Below are 22,108 nucleotides of genomic sequence, written 5' to 3' on the forward strand. Positions count from 1 at the left end.
AGTATGTTATAATGCATTATAGACATGGTATGCATATAGCAAGTATTTTATATTGGGGTAATGCTACTTTTACTTAAGGAACCACCACTGACATTAGCCTACTAGTAGCAGGCATATTTTCTTCTATAGGTATTATAAGGGTTTGACAACTTGGTGTTTTGCGCTCGTGTAGCCTACAAAAGGGGACGCAGTAGGCTCTATGCACAGCAGCCATATTGGAAAGAAATTGGGCCTCTTCCTTCTCAGGTGTTACCAATGATAGCCTACTAATGAAGGCTCTGTTCCATTTAGTGTAGCACAGTGGTTCATTTGGTTCCATTTGTTACACTCTCACCCTCAAGGAACTACAAGCGTCCCTGGACCACACTTTGAGACCCAGAGAGTGTTGCCAGTGAGTCAACATGCACAATATCGGCACCCGGATTTTGTTTGACCAGAATGGAACAGAGCCTAGTTTCATTGCTAAGAATGTGTTATAGTGTTAAATAGTTTCATTGCTAAGGCCTGTGAAGGAAGTAAGGAAGAGGCCCACAATCTTCTACAATATGGCTGCTGTGCATATAGAGAGCCTATGTTGGCACACGCTGTGAATTGCTTCACAACAATGGCGGGGCTGCGCTGGCGGCTGGCTCCAGGTCAATCTTATGTCCATGTTTTAAAGTTGAGCTCCCCCAGAATATAATTCCTCCCTCTGGCCCCCATTGTTGTGGCACACTTTTAATACCGGGGTCTTTTCCCTGAGAAAAGGAGGAGAGACGGGGAGGAGGAACGGTCCCCCGCGCCTCCATCAATAGTCCCTCTGTGCTGCCACTGGACACCGATGGAGAGGGAAGGGGGCTTTCACTTGATTTAAAGGGGGCAGTGGTGTAAAGTAACTCAGTACATGTACTCAAGTGCTGTGCTTAAGTGCACATTTGAGGAATTTTTACTTTACTGGAGTATTTCCAAATTTATATACTTTTACTTCAACTCCACTGCACATCTCAGAGGCAAATATTGCACTTTGTAATTATTTGAAAACTCTAGATAGTATAGCTACTTTGTACATTTTGATTATTATAACAAAACACGCATTAACCACTTCAGCCCTATATTTCGGCCATTTGAAAATAGCCGATCTACAAGCTCACAATGCGTTGCAAGACTGCTGTTTGCAGCTGCTTGCTGTTTTCAAAATATTTGTATACACTTTCATTCTGCATAACGAGTACTTTTACTTTTGGTCCTTTAAGTACATTTTGATGTCAATACTTTTGTACTTCTACTCAAGTAATACAAGTAATACTATACATTTTGAATTCCGGACTTCTAACAGAGAACTCCTACATTGCAGCATTGGTACTTTTACTCAAGTAAAATAAAAGTGAGTACTTTTTCCACCACTGGAGGAGAGAGAAGAGAGAGAGAGAGAGAGAGAGAGAGAGAGAGAGAGAGAGAGAGAGAGAGAGAGAGAGGAGGAGAAGAGGTGGGGGAATGTTTTTGTGTGAGTCGAGGAAAAAGAGACGCAGTTTGGGGGGGGGGGCAAAGAGGGGGGGGGGGGGCGCGACAGAGAGAGAGAGAGAGACCAGCGCGCACGGGCGCAGACACTCTCACACACTTCGACGCACACATGCAACACGCGCGCGCACACACCACCAGACAGAGCGCTGCGCCTTTTCAGGCACACTCTCACTCATTCACTCACACACACTCAGTCAAGAAGGGGCGACGGGTCCGGACGCATGTGGATCTATAATATAACAGCAACAGCTCCTTTTCCAACGACGACGACGACAACATCACCACCGCGACCCGAGTTTATTAAAAGGGTCTTCTGTACGTGGAAATACGGGAACCCCGAATAAGGAGGACTTTTTTTTGTTTGTTGTGGGAGATGGGGATCGAGCATAATCTGCATTAAAACTGCGGGGTTTTCCATGATCTGCCCCCCACCACGGCTTCTGGTGGCACTTTTTCTTGGGAACAAGTGACTGAAAAACGGGATTTTTTAAAGATGCCAGACTTGTGATCAAGCGATTTTATTTATTTCCCCCCCCCTTCCCCATTTTCCTTTTTGCTGTTGTGTCTCCTCTGTGGGGAAACATCTGAGGGGCTGAAGATGGGGGATCATCACCATCAGAAATCGAACCACCACCACACCATCACCACCAAAGGGAATGTACTTTCCATCGCGCTGCTGCTGTTCCTGCTGGCCGTCAATTTGCACGGCGCCGCCGGCAAGACCCTGAAATACAGCGTGTACGAGGAGCAGAGGGTGGGCACGGTGATCGCGCGGCTCAAGGAGGACGTGGCGGGCGTCCTGGCCAAGCTGCCCGGCTCGCCGGCCTTTCGGTTCCGCGCCATGCAGCGGGGCGACACGCCGTTCCTCCTGGTGCGCGAGGAGGACGGCGAGATCAGCGTCGGCACCAAGGTAAAACAAAAAACATTATCCTTTCTCTATGCGGCCGGTGGTTCCCTGCGTTGTGAGCTTGTAGATCGGCAATTTATTCTTTTTGTTGCCACTTTCAATTCAATTTAGTTTGTTTGACTCGGTTCTACAGATTGATGGAAATAGCTGATCTACAAGCTCACAACCTTTCCCCCAAAAAACATAATAATTTAAACACTTGGAATTTTAGGAGTTGATGCGTTTAGTTTGACTCGGTTCTACGGATAGATGGAAATAGCTGATCGGCAAGCTCTCAACGCCTCGCTTTGCGAGGCGTTGTGAGCTTGCAGATCGGCGATTTTCTTTCTTGTTGCCACTTTCAATTCGATTTATAGTTGGATTCGGCGTTGTGAGCTTGTAGATCGGCTATTTTTTGCCACTTTCTTATATTATTTGACAATTTGGCCAGTTATTAGAGTCGTTTTTTTTAAAGTCCTTAAATTGTCACTCTGTCATCTGGGAACCCCCACCCCCTCGTAAAATCTAACATACTTTTTTTGTATAAATCCTTTTTAGACTGTATGACTGTAGCTAGGCTACTCGTATTTATGTCTAACAAAACAATATTCACTCAATCAATCAAAGATCGACCGCGAGCGGCTCTGCGAGAAGAACCTCAACTGCTCGGTGGAGTTCGACGTGGTGACGCTGCCCACCGAGAGCCTGCAGCTGTTCCACGTCGAGGTGGAGGTGCTGGACATCAACGACAACGCGCCGCGCTTCGCGCGCGCCATCGTCCCCGTGGAGATCTCGGAGAGCGCGGCGGTGGGCACGCGCGTGCCGCTGGACGCCGCCGCGGACCCCGACGTCGGGGATAACGCCCTGCACGCATATGCACTGACACCCAACAACTTCTTCCGGATCGAAGTGAGGACGCGCACCGACGGCGCCAAGTACGCCGAGCTGGTGGTGATGCGCGAGCTGGACCGCGAGGTGCAGTCCGGCTACCAACTGCAGCTGACCGCCTCGGACAACGGCGTGCCCCCCAAGTCGGGCTCCACGCTGCTCAAGATCAGCGTCTCCGACTCCAACGACAACAGCCCGAGCTTTGACGAGCAGGCATATGTGATCAATTTGCTGGAGAACTCGCCGCTCGGGACGCTGATTATCGACCTGAACGCCACCGATCCGGACGAGGGCACGAATGGGAAAATTGTCTACTCCTTCAGCAGCCACGTCTCGCCCAAGATTTTGGAAACGTTTAAGATCAACCCGGAAAACGGCCACATTACTCTTATAAAGAGGGTGGACTATGAGACCACCTCCAGCTACGAGCTGGACGTTCAGGCACAGGACCTGGGGCCTAACTCTATCCCCGGACTCTGCAAGATCGTGGTGAAGGTGGTGGACGTGAACGACAACAAGCCCGAGATCAACATCAACCTGATGACCCCGGGCAAGGAGGAGGTGGCCTACATCTCGGAGGGCGCGCCCGTCGACACCTTCATAGCGCTGGTGCGCGTGGACGACAGCGACGCCGGGCTCAACGGCGAGGTGGTGTGCCGGCTGCATGGCCACGGCCACTTCCGGCTCCAGAAGACCTACGAGAAGAACTACATGATCCTCACCAACGTGTCCCTGGACCGCGAGAAGAGGTCCGAGTACAGCCTGACGGTCATCGCCGAGGACAGGGGCTCCCCCAGCCTGTCCACCATCAAACACTTCACCGTCCAGGTGCTGGACGAGAACGACAATCCGCCACGTTTCGAGAAGGACCGCTACGAGGTCTTCCGCTCGGAGAACAACTCGCCCGGCGCCTACCTGATGACGGTGGTGGCGTCGGACCCGGACCTGGGCACCAACGGCCAGGTCACCTACACCATCGTGGACACCCTGGTCCAGGGGAGCCCCATCTCAACCTACGTCACCATCGACCCGTCCAACGGCGCCATCTACGCCCTGCGCAGCTTCGACCACGAGGACATCAGCCGCGTCGCCTTCACAGTCCAGGGCCGTGACGGCGGCAACCCGGCGCTGTCGGTCAACACCAGCGTCCTGCTGACGGTGCTGGACGAGAACGACAACGCGCCGGTCATCCACTCGCCATCCCTGCGCAACCACACCGCAGAGCTTCCGGTCTGGAGGTACGCCTCGCCCGGCCAGCTGGTCGCGGCCATCCGGGCCACCGACCGCGACGCCGGGGCCAACGGCGAGCTCAGCTGCGCCATCGCGGGGGGCAACGAGGACGGGCTGTTCGCGATGGATGCACGACGCTGCGAGCTGCGGACCAATGGCAGCTTGGAGCAGGTTCCCAGGTAGGGCGGCAACAATCGATTGTTTTCTTAGCGATTCCATCGATGCCTTTTCTGATGAGATTTTGTTATATATTGAAGGATACACAACAGTGTCATACCAAAATAGTGAAAATAAGAGATCTACAAGCTCAATACACATCGCAATTGTGACACGTGAGCTTCTAGATCGGTTATATTCCAAATAAAGAAAACATATATTTGGTTAAGTTTTCACCTAATGACATACCCAGTATAGGGATAGATTATGAATTGATTATTTTATTAAATGATCGATTTTTGATATTTTTGATATTTTCCCAAATCAATTAAATCAACTAAGTTCCATTATTAAACTACTGCTCCCTCTGCTCCCAGGGACGTGCTGGAGATCCGGGTGGAGGTGCAGGACCGGGGCTCCTCGCGCCTCTCCACGTCGGCCGTCCTGCGGCTCTCGCTGCAGGAGAACATGGACGTCCTCCCCCCCTTGCACCCGACCGGCGGCTCCGGCCAGCCGCCGCTGGACCTTTCGCTCATCGTCATCATCTCGCTGGGCGCCGTCTGCGCCCTGCTGCTGGTCGTCATGGTCATGTTCGCCACGGCGCGCTGCGGCCGCGAGAAGAAGAGGGACCCGCGGCACAACTACAACTGCCGCGTGGCCGAGAGCAGCTACCAGAACCACCCCAAGAAGCCCGCGCGGCAAATCCACAAGGGCGACATCACGCTGGTGCCCACCGTCAACGGCGCGCTGCCCGTGCGCGCCCACCACCCCGGCCGCTGCTCGCCCTCCGCCTCGCCCTCGCCCGCGCTGCCGGAGCGGGGCGGCACCATGGGCAGCCGGCAGAGCCACCACAGCCGACAGTCGCTCAACAGCCTGGTCACCATCTCCTCCAATCACGTGGCGGAGAACTTCGCGCTGGAGCTGGCCCACGCCACGCCCCCCGTGGAGGTAAGAGACGGAATGTTTCACTTATGGCGTTTACTGGTCAGATTCCCGCATGCGTAGACGCGCTGACGTTAAGTGGAAGTAATTTAACGCCTGTTATACTTTGGTGTGTGACAGTGTCACTCGGCAAATATAGCCTATGCGCAACACTCTGTGAGCTTGTATATTGATTATTTCTGGTGCACTACACCATCACTTAACCACCACTACATTATCATAACACTTACCATAAATTAAGCATGATTGTATCCACACTTATGGATCTATAGTAAATAGTATACAATGTGTGAATCACTTGCTACGCTATGCCAGGGAGCAGATTCTGATGTTACTTGTATGACGTCATGCGTAATATTATTCAGCAGCACTGTTCTGAATTTTATCCCTCGCCCTCCATTATTCCGTTACCTTCAGCCCTTTGTGCCATATTTTTGTTGACCTCATAATTCAGCAGTGCCCTCCCCTCACCCGCTCCCGACCCCCACCCCATCCAATACCCCCATCCCCAACCCACCCCCACCCCCACCCCACAAAAAAAGCACCATGCACCCCACATTGTCGTGTGGCTTTGCCTTGTCTTGCCTCCATCACAATTCATTTTCCCCTCTTCCATTTTTTTCCTTCCTTTCTTTTCCTTTCCTTTTTGTTTTCCCTTTTTTTTGTTTTGTTTTCTGTTTTTGTCGTTCTTTTCTTTTGTCTTCCTTTTGTCTTTCTTTGTGGATTGTAGCAAGTCTCACAGCTATTATCCATGCTTCATCAGGGCCAGTACCAGCCCAGGCCAAGCTTCAGAGGCAACAAATATACTAGGAGCTACAGGTAAACACGCAAACACACGCACACGCACGCACACACACACACACACACACACACACACACACACACACACACACACACACACACACACACGTTGGTATTACTATACTTTTGAGGTCATTTGTTCTCAACTTTGGGTCTGGGGACCCCGAACGGGCCCATACGGGTCTGTAACGCTGAGAGGGTAGAAATGGAACCAAATGGACCCTTACGGGTCAATTCGGTTCCATTTGTGCCCTCTCACATTGAGAATCTTCCAGTGTAGATTGGGGTTCCAAAGGAAAAAAATGTGGTTCTATGTGTATGCACGCGCACAAACACACACACACACACACACACACACACACACACACACACACACACACACACACACACACACACACACACACACACACACACACACACACACACACACACACACTATACTTGTGAGGACATCAGTGTTTTAAGACAGTGATTTTATGAATGTCATTTTCAATGTATTTCTTTATAACCGTTTTTAACCCTAATTCCGAAAATACCTTGTAGATCGGCTATTCTATTATGCAAGACACCAGCCTGCAATTAGGTGTTCATCAGGCATGACTCCAACACCCTAAACCTAACCTCTAAATGTCTAATCCTAACCTGAACATTTTTTCAAGTGCAAGCCTGACTCTAACATTAAAACCACAATTTGTCTTGTGAGGACCAGGATAACTGTCCCCACAATGTCTATTTATCAAATTTGACTATACTTGTGGGGGCATTTGGTCCTAACAAATGTAGTATACAAGACACACACACACACACACACCGCACCCCCCCCCCCTTCTTTGAAAGCTCACACGTTCTGCCGCCTCGAGGTGCAGAGTCAAACACCCTCAGCTTAATAACTTTACATTTCTCTGCTCATTTGCATAATTTCATGCAAAACCTCTTCCGCTAAGCGCTGCCTCTCGCCGCGTCTTATCCCCCCCTCCCCTCCCCTCCCCTCCATCGACAGCGCAGCATAAGTCCTCGACCGTTTGATGATATTAATGCCCGATGATCGACCAATCACATTTTGGAGATTTAACCCGAATCTCTCCGTCTCTCTCTTTTTCTGTCTTTCTCTTTCTCAATCCATCTGTATCTCTCCCTCTCCCTCTCTCCTCTCCACAGATATGCTTTGAATGAGATGGATAAGTTTAGCCTGAAGGACAGCGGCCGCGGCGACAGCGAGGCAGGGGACAGCGACTACGACCCGGGCAGGGAGTCGCCCATGGACCGGCTGCTGCTGGGGGAGGGCTTCACCGAGCTCTACCCGCTCGACGGCCACCACCACCACAGAGGGCATGCAGGTACACTCCCCCCTCCCCCATCTAAACCTTTAAGAGCCGCGAACCCCCCCCCCCAAAAAAAAAAAAACTACTCATACTACCCCCCCCCCCCCTTCCCTGAGTGACAAACACTTGGAATTGTAGGCATTACATTTAGTTTGACTCGGTTCCACAGATACATGTTGTGAAAATAGCCGATTTACAAGCTCACAACGCCTCGCAACGCAATGTTTGCCTCTCGTCTTACGTAATATTTGACAATTGGGACAATTTGGTATTAAAAAGGCCTTAAAAATACTTAAATTCTAACTTTAGAAATGTGCAGACACCCTTTATACACGTATACTGCATGTTGGTTTGTTTACTGTTGAGTGAGAAAACAATCTTGCACATTAAGCTAATCATCTGGGGACCACTGCCCTCATACCCACGCGTACACCCCCCCCCCCCCCTCCATCCCTCAAGCATTTCATCATGTTTCTCTCGCGTCACCTCCCGACCGTAGAGACTGCATCCGACAGCACAGCTCTCGTTATATGCCGTGTTTGTTGCGCTCCGGCGGGTCACAGGGGGATGGCCAAATGACGTCACAGGGAATCGCCGATTAGACACAGAAGTGATGGGCTGCTTCAACCGCTATCATCAACCTGGCATCCCTATTTTGGGCCATGTGTCATAGGAAAAACAATTTCAATTTCGCTTTCAAAAACAATCTGAACGTTTCAGAAAATGTCACGAGTTTCAAAATGAGCAAATTAGTTTACTAAGTGTATAGGGCATACGTGGTTCAAATTCAAGTTAGGTTCACAGCCTCCTGCTTTTTATTTGCCTTATACTTCTATATCATTGCAGATACAGTGTGATATCATGCCCCCCTCTTTTCAGCGGCCCACTTTCCTATTGCAATATGGAGCGTTGGCGCTCTCTCTCCACGGCAAAAAAAACGAAACGGATTAAAACGCTCGTTTCGGTGTCAGTTAGCTTTGCCTGGCACAAAATGGAGGAAACAAGTGTACCGAGCCTGCATCCCAAGACAAATGTTGCAGTGCTTATAGGAAGTGCAAGGATTTCACAGAATAATAGACTGCAGGCTTGTTCTGTCTCACCACACCCGGAGACCACACACGCACACGCACACACACACACACACACACACACACACACACACACACACACACACACACACACACACACACACACACACACACACACACACACACACACACATGCCTTCCACCACCACCAGCCATCATTACACCGGTTGCACACTGCTGCACCTCCTTTATCACTCAGTGGCTCTCTCCTCTCCTGTCCTCTCCCCTCCTCTCCCCTAGCCATCTTCCCACAGCCATCATTCAACATGGCGATTGAGCTATCTCCCAATTAAGGTCGGCCCAGACTCAGCAGACAATCTCATCGCTAACGCCTCAACCCTCCCTGGCGCGCACCACAGCTCTGCTTGTTAGTCACCCCCCCATCCCTCTTCTCCTCTCCTCCAACCAAACCGTCACTTTTAGCCGCCACCCAAACAGGAAGTCGCGGCATGCATGCGTCTGAGGACAGGGTGCCACCTAATTGCCACGGGTTGCCCCGGGAGACCAGGGCATAGTGATTAAACCCTTACAGAACATATAATTACACCTCCAGCCCTCTCACCTTTCTCCTTCTGCATGTGTACCATGCCACCGTACCCCACAACCCAACCACCCATTCGCTAAGTTCATTTACTTAGAGTAAAAGATGTTGAAGTACTTTTACTTTACTTCAGTAAAATAAATTGGAGTGCTTCTTCCTCCACTGGCCTCTCAGCGCGGCAGGAGTTTATTCAGTGGCCTGTCATTATGGCGGGAGCAGGGGTCCATGTGGGAGAGAGAGAGAGAGAGAGAGAGAGTGAGTAGACACGTGCATGTGGTGAGGATGGAACTGGAACACGCTTGAGATTTCCCCCTCCTGGTTTTGAGAGGGTAAGACATGCCCTCTCGCACGCAGTGGTGGACAGTAACAAAGTACATTTACTGACAGAGTACCGTACTTGAGTACATTGTTTGAGTATCTGTTCTTTACTTGATTATTATTATTATTAGTTTTTGGGAAGCTTATAACTGTAACTCCACTACTACTACTGTAGTAGACCCCACTCATTTTCTGGTACACAAACTTACACAAATATATTATGAATTAACCTCTTAAGCCCTATTCAAAAATTTTGTGAAAATACAGATCAACTTTTTTGAAAATATTTTTTTGAAACGTTGAATTGTTTTAGAACATTTCTACATTTCAATCCAGCAATGCATTGACATAAAAACATTAAAATAAATAAATAAAGGAAATGTACTTTGCAATTTGCACTTTTAAATACCTAAGCACTTAAATTTGAGGACTTTTAAAAGCAAGTACTCCAGTACTTTAACTCAAATACAAATTCGACTGAGCAACTTTCAACTTTGTAGTTGTAGCGATATTTGACCAGCAGCAGCATCTACACTCTGACTCCTGGGGGTTGAATCCTTCGCCCACCACTGTACTGTACGTGCCTCGCTCTCGGCTTGCAGATCAGCTCCCCACGTTGACAGCGTTTGCCGACTCCGCGTTTTTCCCGATCCGTCGGCTTTTGTTCCTCGACGGACTGTAGAGCCCTTCCCAAACGTGTCTCATGGCTAAAGGAAGAGAAAAATGCACCCCCCCTTTACCGTTTCTGTATTAAGACAAATGATCAAAGAGGTAGGGCCAGAGAGGGGCGGGGGGCCTCTTGCCCCGGTTCCAATCATGGGTCTTTAACTCTTTGACTGACAGAAATAAAACATAAATTTGCCATGCCACTGCCAGCGATTTTTGAGTGATTTCACTAACCTTTGAATAATCATAGAATATTCAACTCCAGTATGATTGATCCCCCGATCACTTTAAAAGACTTATCCGACCGTGATAATCCGTTCCATAGTTATGGGCAGTTGAATGTAGCCATTCTCACAAATCCAATAACAAGGAAGTGAACAGTTTTTTTTTGTGCGATCGTGTGACCCGCCACTTCTCTCCTTCACTGGGAGCCAATCTAGTGGAAAACCACTGAAACAAAAAAAGATCTCGTCATTCTCGCCATTGGCTGCCTGCACCGTAGCAAAACAGGACGAGAAATCTCATCATTGGCAGTCAAATAGTTAACAGGGGGTCCGGGGACCCCTACGGTGGGTCCTTACAGTTACTACAGGGGGGCCGCCAAATATTTATGTGATAAGAAATGTCTTTCTTATTGATTCCCTTTAATGATTCCTATATACACCTCGCTGGTCCTCAAAGTGTGGTATAGACGCTCTAGGTTACTCAGTGGGGTACCAAAAGGACCCTTACAGTTCTGTAACTCTGAGAGAGTACAAATGGAACCAAATGGACCCTTTCGGGTCCATTTGGTTCCATTTGTACACTCTCAGAGTTAGTATGGTGGTGCTTGAAATTCGTTTTTCCCCCCAAATGTGATGGAACCGATTCAATGTTGGACCCGGTTCCTCCGGATCCGGATCCCAAAACACTAACCGTCGGCCAACGCATTTATACAGCATAACGGGGGCTAAATGATTAAATCAACACCATGCAGGGAGAACAATAAGGTCATGTGATTTCTAATTCTCAGTGTGCGGGCAAGATTGGCGAGAGAGAGAGAGAGAGAGAGAGAGAGAGAGAAAGAAAGAGATGAGAAAAGTGAATGCCTGTTGGTTATTCCTGTCTTTTTCCATCAAGGTAATATTTGACTGACTCTCTCTGGTGGGTGCAACGCTCTGCTGTCTCCGGGCACATGCTGGAAATCTGCCCTAATTAGTCTGAAAGGCACTACTCTTAGGGGAGAGAGAGAGAGAGACAGAGAGAGAGAGAGAGAGAGAGAGAGAGACAGAGTGCCCTCGCTACCTGCAAATGTATTTAGCATGGAGGGGACAATTCATCCAGGCAGATCAATGCATATTAGCCATTCAAAAAGCCGCTCCTCCTCTTAAAAGCCCTTGTGCTGTTTCCACCCCCCCCCCCTCCCTTTCAACTCGCCTCCCATTCAATATTAAATCTTCAAATAGAAAAATCTCTGAAGAATAAATTAGACAAATCAAATATGCCAACTTAAAGCCTTCGTTAAAAAAAAAGGAAAAAAGGAGCGGCTGCCGCGCACGTATCGGCCGCCGCTATAGAGGGACCTCATTATCCCCTCATTAACATGAAAGGGACATTTATAATACATCTTAGGGCAGATGAAAAGCTTGTTTGGGTGTGCGCTGATAAAACCACGTTGCGCAACGCGCGCACATACACACACACAGACACACACAGGTTTGTATTACAAGTAAGACGCGCGAACGCTGGAAGCGAACGCAGTTCTATATTTCAGCCACACTGTAGTAGTGAACTCTGGCGCACTCTAGCGGCTGCACACAGGTAGTGCAGCTGCTATATTTCAGTCACGGAGTTTTGAGTCACATGGGGGCGCGAGCCAATGAGAGCGTGAGTCACATGGGGGCGCGGCTGCACACATACTGCACACAGACAGACACACAAGCCGAGCCGAGTTACATAGTAGGCTCCACTTGGGCGGAGGCGCCTCCTTCCGCGTTCGCAACTATACTTGTGAGAACATCAACATTTTTGGACAGCGATTTTATGTATGTTATTTTTAATACAATCTGCCATTTCACAATGGCACGCTGCGACACGTTGTGAGCTTATAGATCGTCTATTTTTTCGGTGCATGACAATGGCAACGCAACTACGTATTAATCAGGTGTAACTCTTAATTCCAACCCCTAAACTTTTTAACCATAAACACAACCATATGTCGTGTGAGGACCAGAAAAATTGTCCTCGCAACGTCCATTTCTCAAATTCTACTGTACTTGTGTGGGACATTTGGTCCTCACAAGTATAGTAACAAACACACACACACACACACACACACATACACACACACAACACGGCGCCCTGTCGATGAAGGCGGGGAAAATGAAAGATTTAACCCGACGGAATTGCCTAATGATTAAAAAGCAGCGGTTCCTGGACCACGCGGTCACTGCAAGTGGGCCGCCCAAATAAATGTCAAAACACTTAAAGGGGAAGACCACTCATTTTCAACATTGAACTATGTCTTTAATACACCTTAGAGCTGTTGTGTGGAAATAAGAAAAAAGCCCCCCCCCCCTTCTGTGTTGCCTAGAAAAGGATAATTGATTGAGGTCATGTGATCAGTGACATACCCAGGGTGTACTTTTGGCTGAGGGGGCGGAGCCAAAATGTTGGATTCATTTAACCACTTAAACCTTTAATACTTGGTAAACTCGACCTGGTCTGCTCTTTTTTCCCCTCTACACAAAACCTCTCTTGTTAGCTATACTTAAAAAAAAAAAAAAAAAAGAAAAAAAAAAAAAAAAATGTCCCTGCCACAAACATTTTTTTAGACGGTGGTCCGCGGCCAAATACACAGTAACGTGAGGGTCCCTGACATTAAAATGTTTGAGAACCACTGCCTATACCTGCCTAACGACCCCATCTGTCTGTCTCCCGTCTCTCTGCAGCCATGCGACTGTGCACGGAGGAGTGTCGCGTCCTGGGCCACTCGGACCAGTGCTGGATGCCTCCACTGGCCTCGCCGGCCTCCTCGTCCTCGGACTACCGCAGTAACCTCTACATCCCGGGCGAGGAGTCCTCCCGCCTGGCCGGGGGAGGAGGCGGCGTGGGCGATGCCACCGCGTTGCAGGAGAAGACCCCGCAGCCCTGCACGGACGTCGGGGGGGGAGGGGGCCTCCTCCTCCTCAGCTCCGCCCGCAACAACCACCAGAGCTTCTCCACGTTCGGCAAGGACCCCGGAAACGGCGACGGAAACGACGGCGGCGGCGGGGACGAGGGGGACGAGGGGGGGGACGAGGAGGAGGGGGGCCGGAGGAGGGGGGCCGGCGGCGAGGAGGACCTGTGCGGGACGACGTCGCTGCTGTCGGAGATGAGCAGCGTGTTCCAGCGCCTCCTGCCCCAGTCCCTGGACGCCTACGTTCAGGTCAGTGTGCTTGCAAAAAATACTTTAAGGACTATTTACTTAAGTAAATGTACTTAGTTACTTTCCACCACTGGTTGTAGCAATACCACGATGTAGAAATACTACAAGTAAAAGTCCAGCATTCAGAATGTCTACGTGAGTAGAAGTACAAAAGTGCAGTGCACAAAGTGGAAGTATTTAGGCTATTATGAAAGTCCGATTTCATAATAATACATACATAATAGATCTACAAGCTTGTGATGCGACACTTTGTGAGCTTGTAGATCGGCAATTCTTGAATAGACAAAAAATTAAATGTGTTTTAAGTGGTTAATGTATGTTTTGTGAAAATAATCTAAATCTGCAAAGTCACTAATAACTAAGGCTGTCATATAATAGAGTAAAAAGTAAGACGTAGTCGAGTGAAAATATAAGGTATTGAAAAACATAAACACTGAAATAAGTACCTCAAACGTCCACCACTCGAGTAAATGTACTAAATTACTTTTCCCCACCTCTGGCGCAGGTCAACGAGAGCGTCCAGAAGGGCGTGGGCAGCGGCAACAGCGGCGTGGGCGTCCCCATGACGGGCTCGCTGGACCGCCGGCGGGGCCACCTGCCCGGCAAGCCCAGCCCCTCCGTCCACCAGCAGGGCGTGGCGGCGTGGGCCGCCAACACCCACTTCCAGAACCCCGGCGGCGTGAGCAGCATCTACCACACGCTGAAGCCCAGCACCAAGCTCGGCTCGCAGGGCGGCGGCGGGGGCCACAAGAACCACCTGCAGGCCCCCAAGAACAGTCCCCAGAACATGCCGCTCCTCAAGCAGCACAACAACAACAACGGGCCGCCGTCGTCGTGCCCGCCGCTCACCGCGCTCGTCAGCCCCACCCTGATGGCGCCACCCCCGGTGGTACCCCCGGTGCCCGTGCCAGCGGGCCAGGTGGTGGTGGCCCTACAGGGGCCGCCCCCGGTGGCCAATAAGTGGCTCCCCGCCATGGAGGAGATCCCCGAGAACTATGAGGAGGACGACTTCGACTCGGTGCTGGGCTGCCACCTGCAGGGCAAGCAGCGCAGCGACAGCCGCCACGAGCTGATGGACGCCAGCGAACTGGTGGCCGAAATCAACAAGCTGCTACAGGACGTCCGGCAGAGCTAAGACCCCGACTGCCGGGTTCTCGAGAAAAACAATAAAAAAACGTTTTAGTTTCAAAAGGCCCTCAACCCCCCGGTTTGATATGCGTGTAGGCTCTATGTACAGCAGCCGTATTGTCACTTCCTTCACAGGTGTTACCAAGGATACTAATGAAGGCTCTGTTTCATTTAGTGTAGCACAGTGGTTCTCAGATAACTCTTGAGAGTGTACAAATGGAACCACCAAATAACACCTGTGAATGTCTTCACAATATGGCTGCTGTGCATAGAGCCTATTAGGCCACGGACCCCCGTTTGATACGATGTTCTCTGGGACCGGGAATCTACACTATATAAAGTACTAACTCAGAGAGTATAGTCAATACATTTGTACGCCCGGAGTTACAGAACTGTAACTCCTGAAGGACCCCTGGGGGTCCCCGGACCGCTGAGTTACAGTTCCTGTCCATGTTGCATCCTCCGTCTTTAGCCTCGCTCTCCAGACCGCCATGCCTCTCGCCATACTGTGGAGAGCCGCCATATTTATCTAGACCAGTGATTCTCAAACCCTTATTAATTTTTTGGTCTCCCAGTTTGATATTATTATTATTTTCTATCTCTTGGAAGGCCAAAATACACTGTACAATCCTCAGTGTCATTTTAAAGGAGCTCTTCACCCATTTCCAACCGTATCTTCATATAATTGGTCCTCACTAATGCTCATTATGATATGACACCATTTCTGTCTGCTCTGCGTCTCATTGGTGGGCTAAGGGCAGTTCAGAAGCCTGCCTACCAGTGACATTATCGATGGGGATTCCAAGCTAATATAAAACTACAGCCTTTCTCTTCCTGTAAAGGTAGCATGCTGAAATAGAATCCATTGCTCATGCATCAATATAAAAAAAGGACGAAAAACTAAGAAGGAACAAAACAAGTTTGAAATCTTGTTTGAAATGACCAAACGTGCCTACCAATGATGTCATTGGTGCTTTCCGAACTGTCCACAGTCTCCTCCCCTGAGACACAGAGTATGTAGACAGACATGGTGCCATCTTATTGTCGAGGACCAACTATATGAAGATAATGTTGAAAATGTGCACAGTGCTCCTTTAACTCTCAGAGTTACAGCCTTGCAAATCCCCTTGGGGGTCCCCCGGACCCCCGTGTTTAGAATCACTGACCTAGGCTAAGAGTGAAGGATTCTGGGTGGCGAGAGGACAGACACATGAAGAAACAAACAAACTGAAGGAAAAGCGAGCGTCGAAGGAGAGACCTGCAATTGTCGTTAAAGTTGCATTTCTAACGTAAATGTGTTTTGTGAATGCTAAATATCCAAAAAAATTAATTAATAATAATGTAATTTCTTGGTTTGGTACACAATGTACACTATGTGACTGTATTTATCTTTGTATTTTAAAAATACATTTGTATTCTTATATTTATAAAAAAGTTATGTATATAAACTTAAGCAATCAGAATTCTATTTTTATATTTCAAATGCATGTTAAAAGTAAAAAAAAAACGTGAATCAAGGCTTTGACATGCGATTGAAAATCTGCGTATTTAAACTGTCTTTTGTATTGTGAAATGTTTTTTTATTATTATAATTATTATTATTGTCACTATGATATGTAATATGAATATATTAATTATTAGACATGTGACACGTCTCTGTGATTAATTGTGCGGGAGAGGGGAAGGTACACCAATAAAAAAACACAACACAAATAGAACTGAATCTCCATCATGAATCTTTGACTCCTCTATTCCTGCTAGACCACTTTGACCGGTGTCCCCCGGGGCGATATACTAAGCCATGTGCTTTTGTCTACGCAACATTTCTTCACCAAAAATGAATATGAATCTATAATGAATATTAAAAAAAAGCTCACAATGCGTCAAGCTTGTACATTGGCTGTTTTCGCCGAATGTTTGCCTATTTTCACAGCATGTTTGCCTATGACATGACCAGAATACGGAGGCTAGGATAATAAAATGTTTGTATTAGATACAAAGTAGCAGTACCATAATATGAAAATTTCACATGTAAAAGGCCTGTATTCTAAATTTTACTTAAGTAAAAGTACAAAATAATTGGCATCAAAATATACTTACAGTATCAAAATAAATTTAAAAACTCACTTTTTTCAAAATTTTACAACGTTTTGGAACGGTTTTAGCCGAGCAAGCTCACAATTCGTCAGATGAGTGGGCCCTATTCTAGACGAGGTTGGAAACCACTGGTTTACACATAAGGGCGTTCAGACCAGTGGTTCTAAATCTGTGGGTCGGGACCTCCAAGGGGGTGATTTGCTTAACCCATTAAGACCGGGAAAGCATTTGTGTCATTTTAGATTTTAACCACTTTAACCATTATTTCATAGTTTGGCTATTCAAAAATAGCAGATCTACAAGCTCATAGTGCATAGTGCGGCACAGAGTGCCGCAGTATGAGCTTGTGGATCTGCCATTTTTGAAAAATCATGAAAATGTGTGCAAATCTTTGAATATAAATATATTTGTAAGGCGAACATTTGTAACTCAAATCTTTGCTTCTGGGGGGTCCATGGAACAAAATATTTTGAGATGGGGGTCCGCGGCCAAATACATATCACTTTGGGGGTCCTTGACATGAAAAACCTTTAGAAGACATTTTTAGAATGTGCCTCAGGTCTTAATCACTGAGCAACATTTCTCATTCAACAGTAAACACACCAACATATAAGTGTAGACAGGGCATCTGCACATGTCTAAAGTGACAATTTAAGGATTTTTAAGAACAATTTAATATCTCTTAAATCAAAATAAATAAATAAGACCATTACTGCATCAAAAGTAATCAACAAACTATAAAGAACGGACAAACATTGGCCAAATTGTCAGATATTACCTCTACTCCAACAATTCCAAGTGCTTCCCAGTTCAAATGATTATTTCGGGGGGTCGTGGCCTGAAAAGCTTGTGAACCACTGGTTTAGAGTAGACAGGGCCTTTCCAACCCTTCTCCAATGCCCCAGACTTTATTGATCGCTCCGCAGTCCGCACCATTATTAATAGCCCCCAAATAATAATATTTGTAAAGGTTCATAAAAGGCAGGAACAACTTGTAGTACCAGACAAGGAATCGCATTCATCACACGAACAAAATATATGTGCAGTCATAAGCCAAGTAAATCCAAACTGTCAGCATTATACATTTGCATTGCAGACAAAAGTCAACACACTTTGGCTTGATTAATACAGTAGTGCCAGTAAAGCGTTCGAATGGAGTCGTTCATAGTGAATACGGAGAGAGGTAATGTGATTACTATTTCATCCACACACACACACACACACAATATTTCACCTCCACCTGTCAAGGCGAGGCGAAATTTATACTCGGTTGCTCGCGCCGAAAACAGCCATCTACAAGCTCACAATGTGTCGTACAGCGACACGTTGTGAGCTTGTAGATCGGCCGTTGTCTGCCAGTAGGCCGCTCACGGCCTTACGTTAGTTGTCCCCCTCCCCTCCCTCGCTACCGTCCCTTTGCTGCCTTGTAAAACAGATCCAGAATCAAACCGCAAATTCAGGACGGCCATCCAGACCCACCCGTCATTTCTTTAGCTACAGTGACGCCCTGCATGCTAATAGGCATCGTGTCAGTGTGTTGGGGGTGCAAACAGAGATGCTGAGTGCGTAGATTAGGCTTATTTTATGAGGCTCAGCAGCTTGAAACATTAATATTTGGACACCTGTGGTCATTCTTTATACGCCATTCCCTTCACCAGGGGTTCTCAAATCATTGCATGTCAAGGACCCCCAAATTGATACATATCATCCCGCGGACCCCCATTTGAAAAGATAATGCCAGGGACCCAATAATCGAAGATTTTATTATGGTAGCAGTAGCAGTGATTCTCAAACATTTTGATTTCAAGTCCCCCCAGTTTGATATGCATTTGCAACAGTCTCTGAACCACCCATTAGATGGATTTTTTTTTAGTGGTGCCAACCGCTCTACGTTTGACTCTGTCTGCGTGTCCGTCCGTCCGTCCGTTTGTTTGAGCACGGGATGAGCACGGCAAAGAAGCAACATACAAACACACGCACACACACACACACACACACACACACACACACACACACACACACACACACACACACACACACACACACACACACACACACACACACACACACACACACACACACACACACACACACACACGGACTTGGAGATTGCCTATGCCATCTCTCCTCTCATTGGCCACACGTGCCACTGGTTATCAAAGAGGGGTTCAGGGACCCCCAGCGTATGCTATGTCCGTCCGCCCGTATGAGCACGGGATGAGCACGGGATTTTAAACAGCTTTAACTCCAGTTTGCAGCATGCCACCAAGTCCAAATTTGGTATGTGGACTTAGACCACCAATAGGGACGAGCATGAATTGCTGAAGTTATAAAAGAGGGGTCCAGGGACCCCCAGTGTATGTTATGTCCGTCCGCCCGTATGAGCACGGGATGAGCACGGGATTTTAAACAGCTATAACTCCAGTTTGCAGCATGCCACCAAGTCCAAATTTGGTATGTGGACTTAGACCACCAATAGGGACGAGCATGAATTGCTGAAGCCCCGCCCCCTCTGTCTTCCCATTGGCTGGCCTTTAAACAGCCATAACTGAAGTTCGCAGCATGCTACGGAGTACAAATTTTGTACATGGACTAAAACCACCAATAGGGACGAACTGTAATTAGTTACGCCCCGCCCCCTCTGTCTGCCCATTGGCTGGGCTTTAAACAGCCATCATTCCAGTTTGCAGCATGCTACCAAGTACAAATTTGGTAAGTGGACTCAGACCACCAATAGGGACGAACTGAAATGAGTTAAGCCCCGCCCCAAAGGCACCGCTTCCTTCACACAGGGTGTGATTTTTTAATCTCTGGGAGACCAATCTATGCTGTAAAATCAGTGTAAATTTAACTCAGAGTGTATAAATGGAACCAAATGGACCCTTACAGGTCCATTTGGTTCCATTTGTACACTCTCTGAGTTACAGACCCATAGAGCACCAAAGTCTGACATGCCTGACACTGCTGCTAGAGGGCGCTATCCCCCTGGGTCTGGAACACAGTTTGCAGTCTAAGATTCCCCTATGGGAAATCCAATACAAAAAAATAACGCTGTGACCCAGGGATAGTGGGAGTGACGTCTGGACTACTCTATAAGGGTCCATTTGGTTCCTACCTATCTATTAGCTGGCGACCCCCTGGAACCCCCTCAAGGACCCCTGTGGGTCCCTGGACTCCACTTTGAGAACCACAGCCCTACACTAAGCTGCCATACAGAGCCAAAGTACAGTGACCAATATTTTAGACACATTCACTTATTTATTTGTCTCAAAAGTCAAAACAGCCTTCATTATTATGAGGGATAAACAATGACCTCATGAACTTACCATACAATTAGTGCGATATCACTTAATATACCGATAACTCATTTGGCTGGCCATTTGAAACACTTTAACCCCTTAAACCCCTGTAGTCTTAGAGAACTGGACTTGAGTTGCAGCTGTACTTCGAGCACTTTTGTATACATTTTTTTTTGGACTAATGCTCCCCCCCCCCAGAATTTGGCCCTTTTTGTCAGTTTGTTTATTTGGCATAGTTACTGCATGTTGGCTGGTACTTAATCCCAATTTTCTTTCTAATTGCCATTTTTAACCATACACCTAAAGCTGAAAAATTGTGCACGTGTGTGCACGCACGCACGCACGCACGCACACACACACACACACACACACACACACACACACACACACACACACACACACACACACACACACACACACACACACACACACACACACACACACACACACACACACACACACACACACACACACACACACCTATCCACCGCCGTGTAGGAGTGAAAGGGGGGGGAGAGACGAGGGTCTTGCTCTGGGATTACATCAGCAACATGAGTCAGTGATGGTTGAGGACGCTACGCCATGTTGACCTGTCAGTCACATCACAGGCTCTACACACTGGGAGAGACCACCTCTATATACAGAGAGACCACCTCTATCTACTGGGAGAGATCACCTCTATCTACAGAGAGACCTCTATCTACTGGGAGAGATCACCTCTATCTACAGAGAGACCACCTCTATCTACTTGGACAGATCACCTTTCTACAGAGAGACCTCTATCTACTGGGAGAGACCACCTCTATCTACAGAGAGAGACCACCCGCAGTATAATCCTAAAAGCCTCGTCTGAAATGGATTTGATGTAGTGGTGGATAGTACAGTACTGTACACACCAAAAAAAATCCCTGTAAATTTCTCACCCCATGAAGCCTTGAATTGTTGTTGCATTCCTGAGCAGTGTTGGGTAACGTTACTTTTAAAAAGTAACTCATTACGTTACAGGATTACCCTCTTAGAAAAGTAACTTGTTTTAGATTACTTTTGCGATACCAACGATTAAAACCCCTTTTGCGAGGAATGACACAGCTCATTAAGAGTACGTTTGGTAAACATAAAACCATGAGTGCAGCCTACCGGAATGGCCAGTGTTGTGGAGCTGTGGTGGGCTTCACCATGGCATACTGGCATAGTCCAAGTTCGTCTTACTTCTCCCTTCACCAACAAATCAGAACATAATGTGAATACTTCCATGACCAATAGGGTATCCTCTCTGTCTTGTCTCAATCTCTGCCATAGGACAGGTGAAACAAATTAACGTAATACAAAACCAAACGGGAAGTACCGTCAGCCGCGTGACACTGTCACACCAAAAGAGGTGACCAATAGGCACAGCAGCCACATTAGAAAGAAATTTGGCCTCTTCAGGTGTTACCATTTACACTAATTAAGGCTCTGTTCCATTTAGTGTAGCACAGTGGTTCTCAAACTTTTTTAATTTCAAGGACCCCCATACAGTAACTCTTGTGTACAAATGGAACCAAATGGACCCGTAGGAGTCAATTTGTACACTCTCAGAGTTACACACCCATAAGGGGCCATTTGGAACCCCCTCAAGGACCACACTGGACCACACTTTGAGACCCACTGGTGTAGCAGTGTTTCCAGTGAACCAACATGCACAATATCAGCACCCTGACTTTGTTTGACCAAAATGGAACAGAGCCTTTATTAACATAATTGGTAACACCTGTGAAGGAAGTAAGGAAGAGGCCCAATTTCTTTCCAATATGGCTGCTGTGCATGGAGCATTTTTCCCCCATTCTGAATTCCCATTGAC

At 47.7% G+C, this 22,108-nt stretch overlaps 1 protein-coding gene across 1 annotated transcript; it reads left to right on the forward strand.

Annotated features, from left to right (window-relative positions):
• Positions 1-1,680: 1,680 nt before the first annotated feature.
• pcdh18b (protocadherin 18b) lies at positions 1,681-16,600 on the forward strand. Its single transcript, XM_084085985.1, has 7 exons — positions 1,681-2,410; positions 3,014-4,683; positions 5,038-5,608; positions 6,333-6,421; positions 7,562-7,740; positions 13,269-13,744; positions 14,250-16,600. The coding sequence occupies exons 1-7, from the start codon at positions 2,099-2,101 to the stop codon at positions 14,877-14,879; spliced, it is 3,927 nt and encodes a 1,308-aa protein (XP_083942111.1). The 5' UTR covers positions 1,681-2,098; the 3' UTR covers positions 14,880-16,600.
• Positions 16,601-22,108: the final 5,508 nt, after the last annotated feature.

Source organism: Gymnoscopelus microlampas (genome assembly GCF_963454915.1).
Source record: "Gymnoscopelus microlampas genome assembly, chromosome: 18".
NCBI lineage: Eukaryota > Metazoa > Chordata > Actinopteri > Myctophiformes > Myctophidae > Gymnoscopelus > Gymnoscopelus microlampas.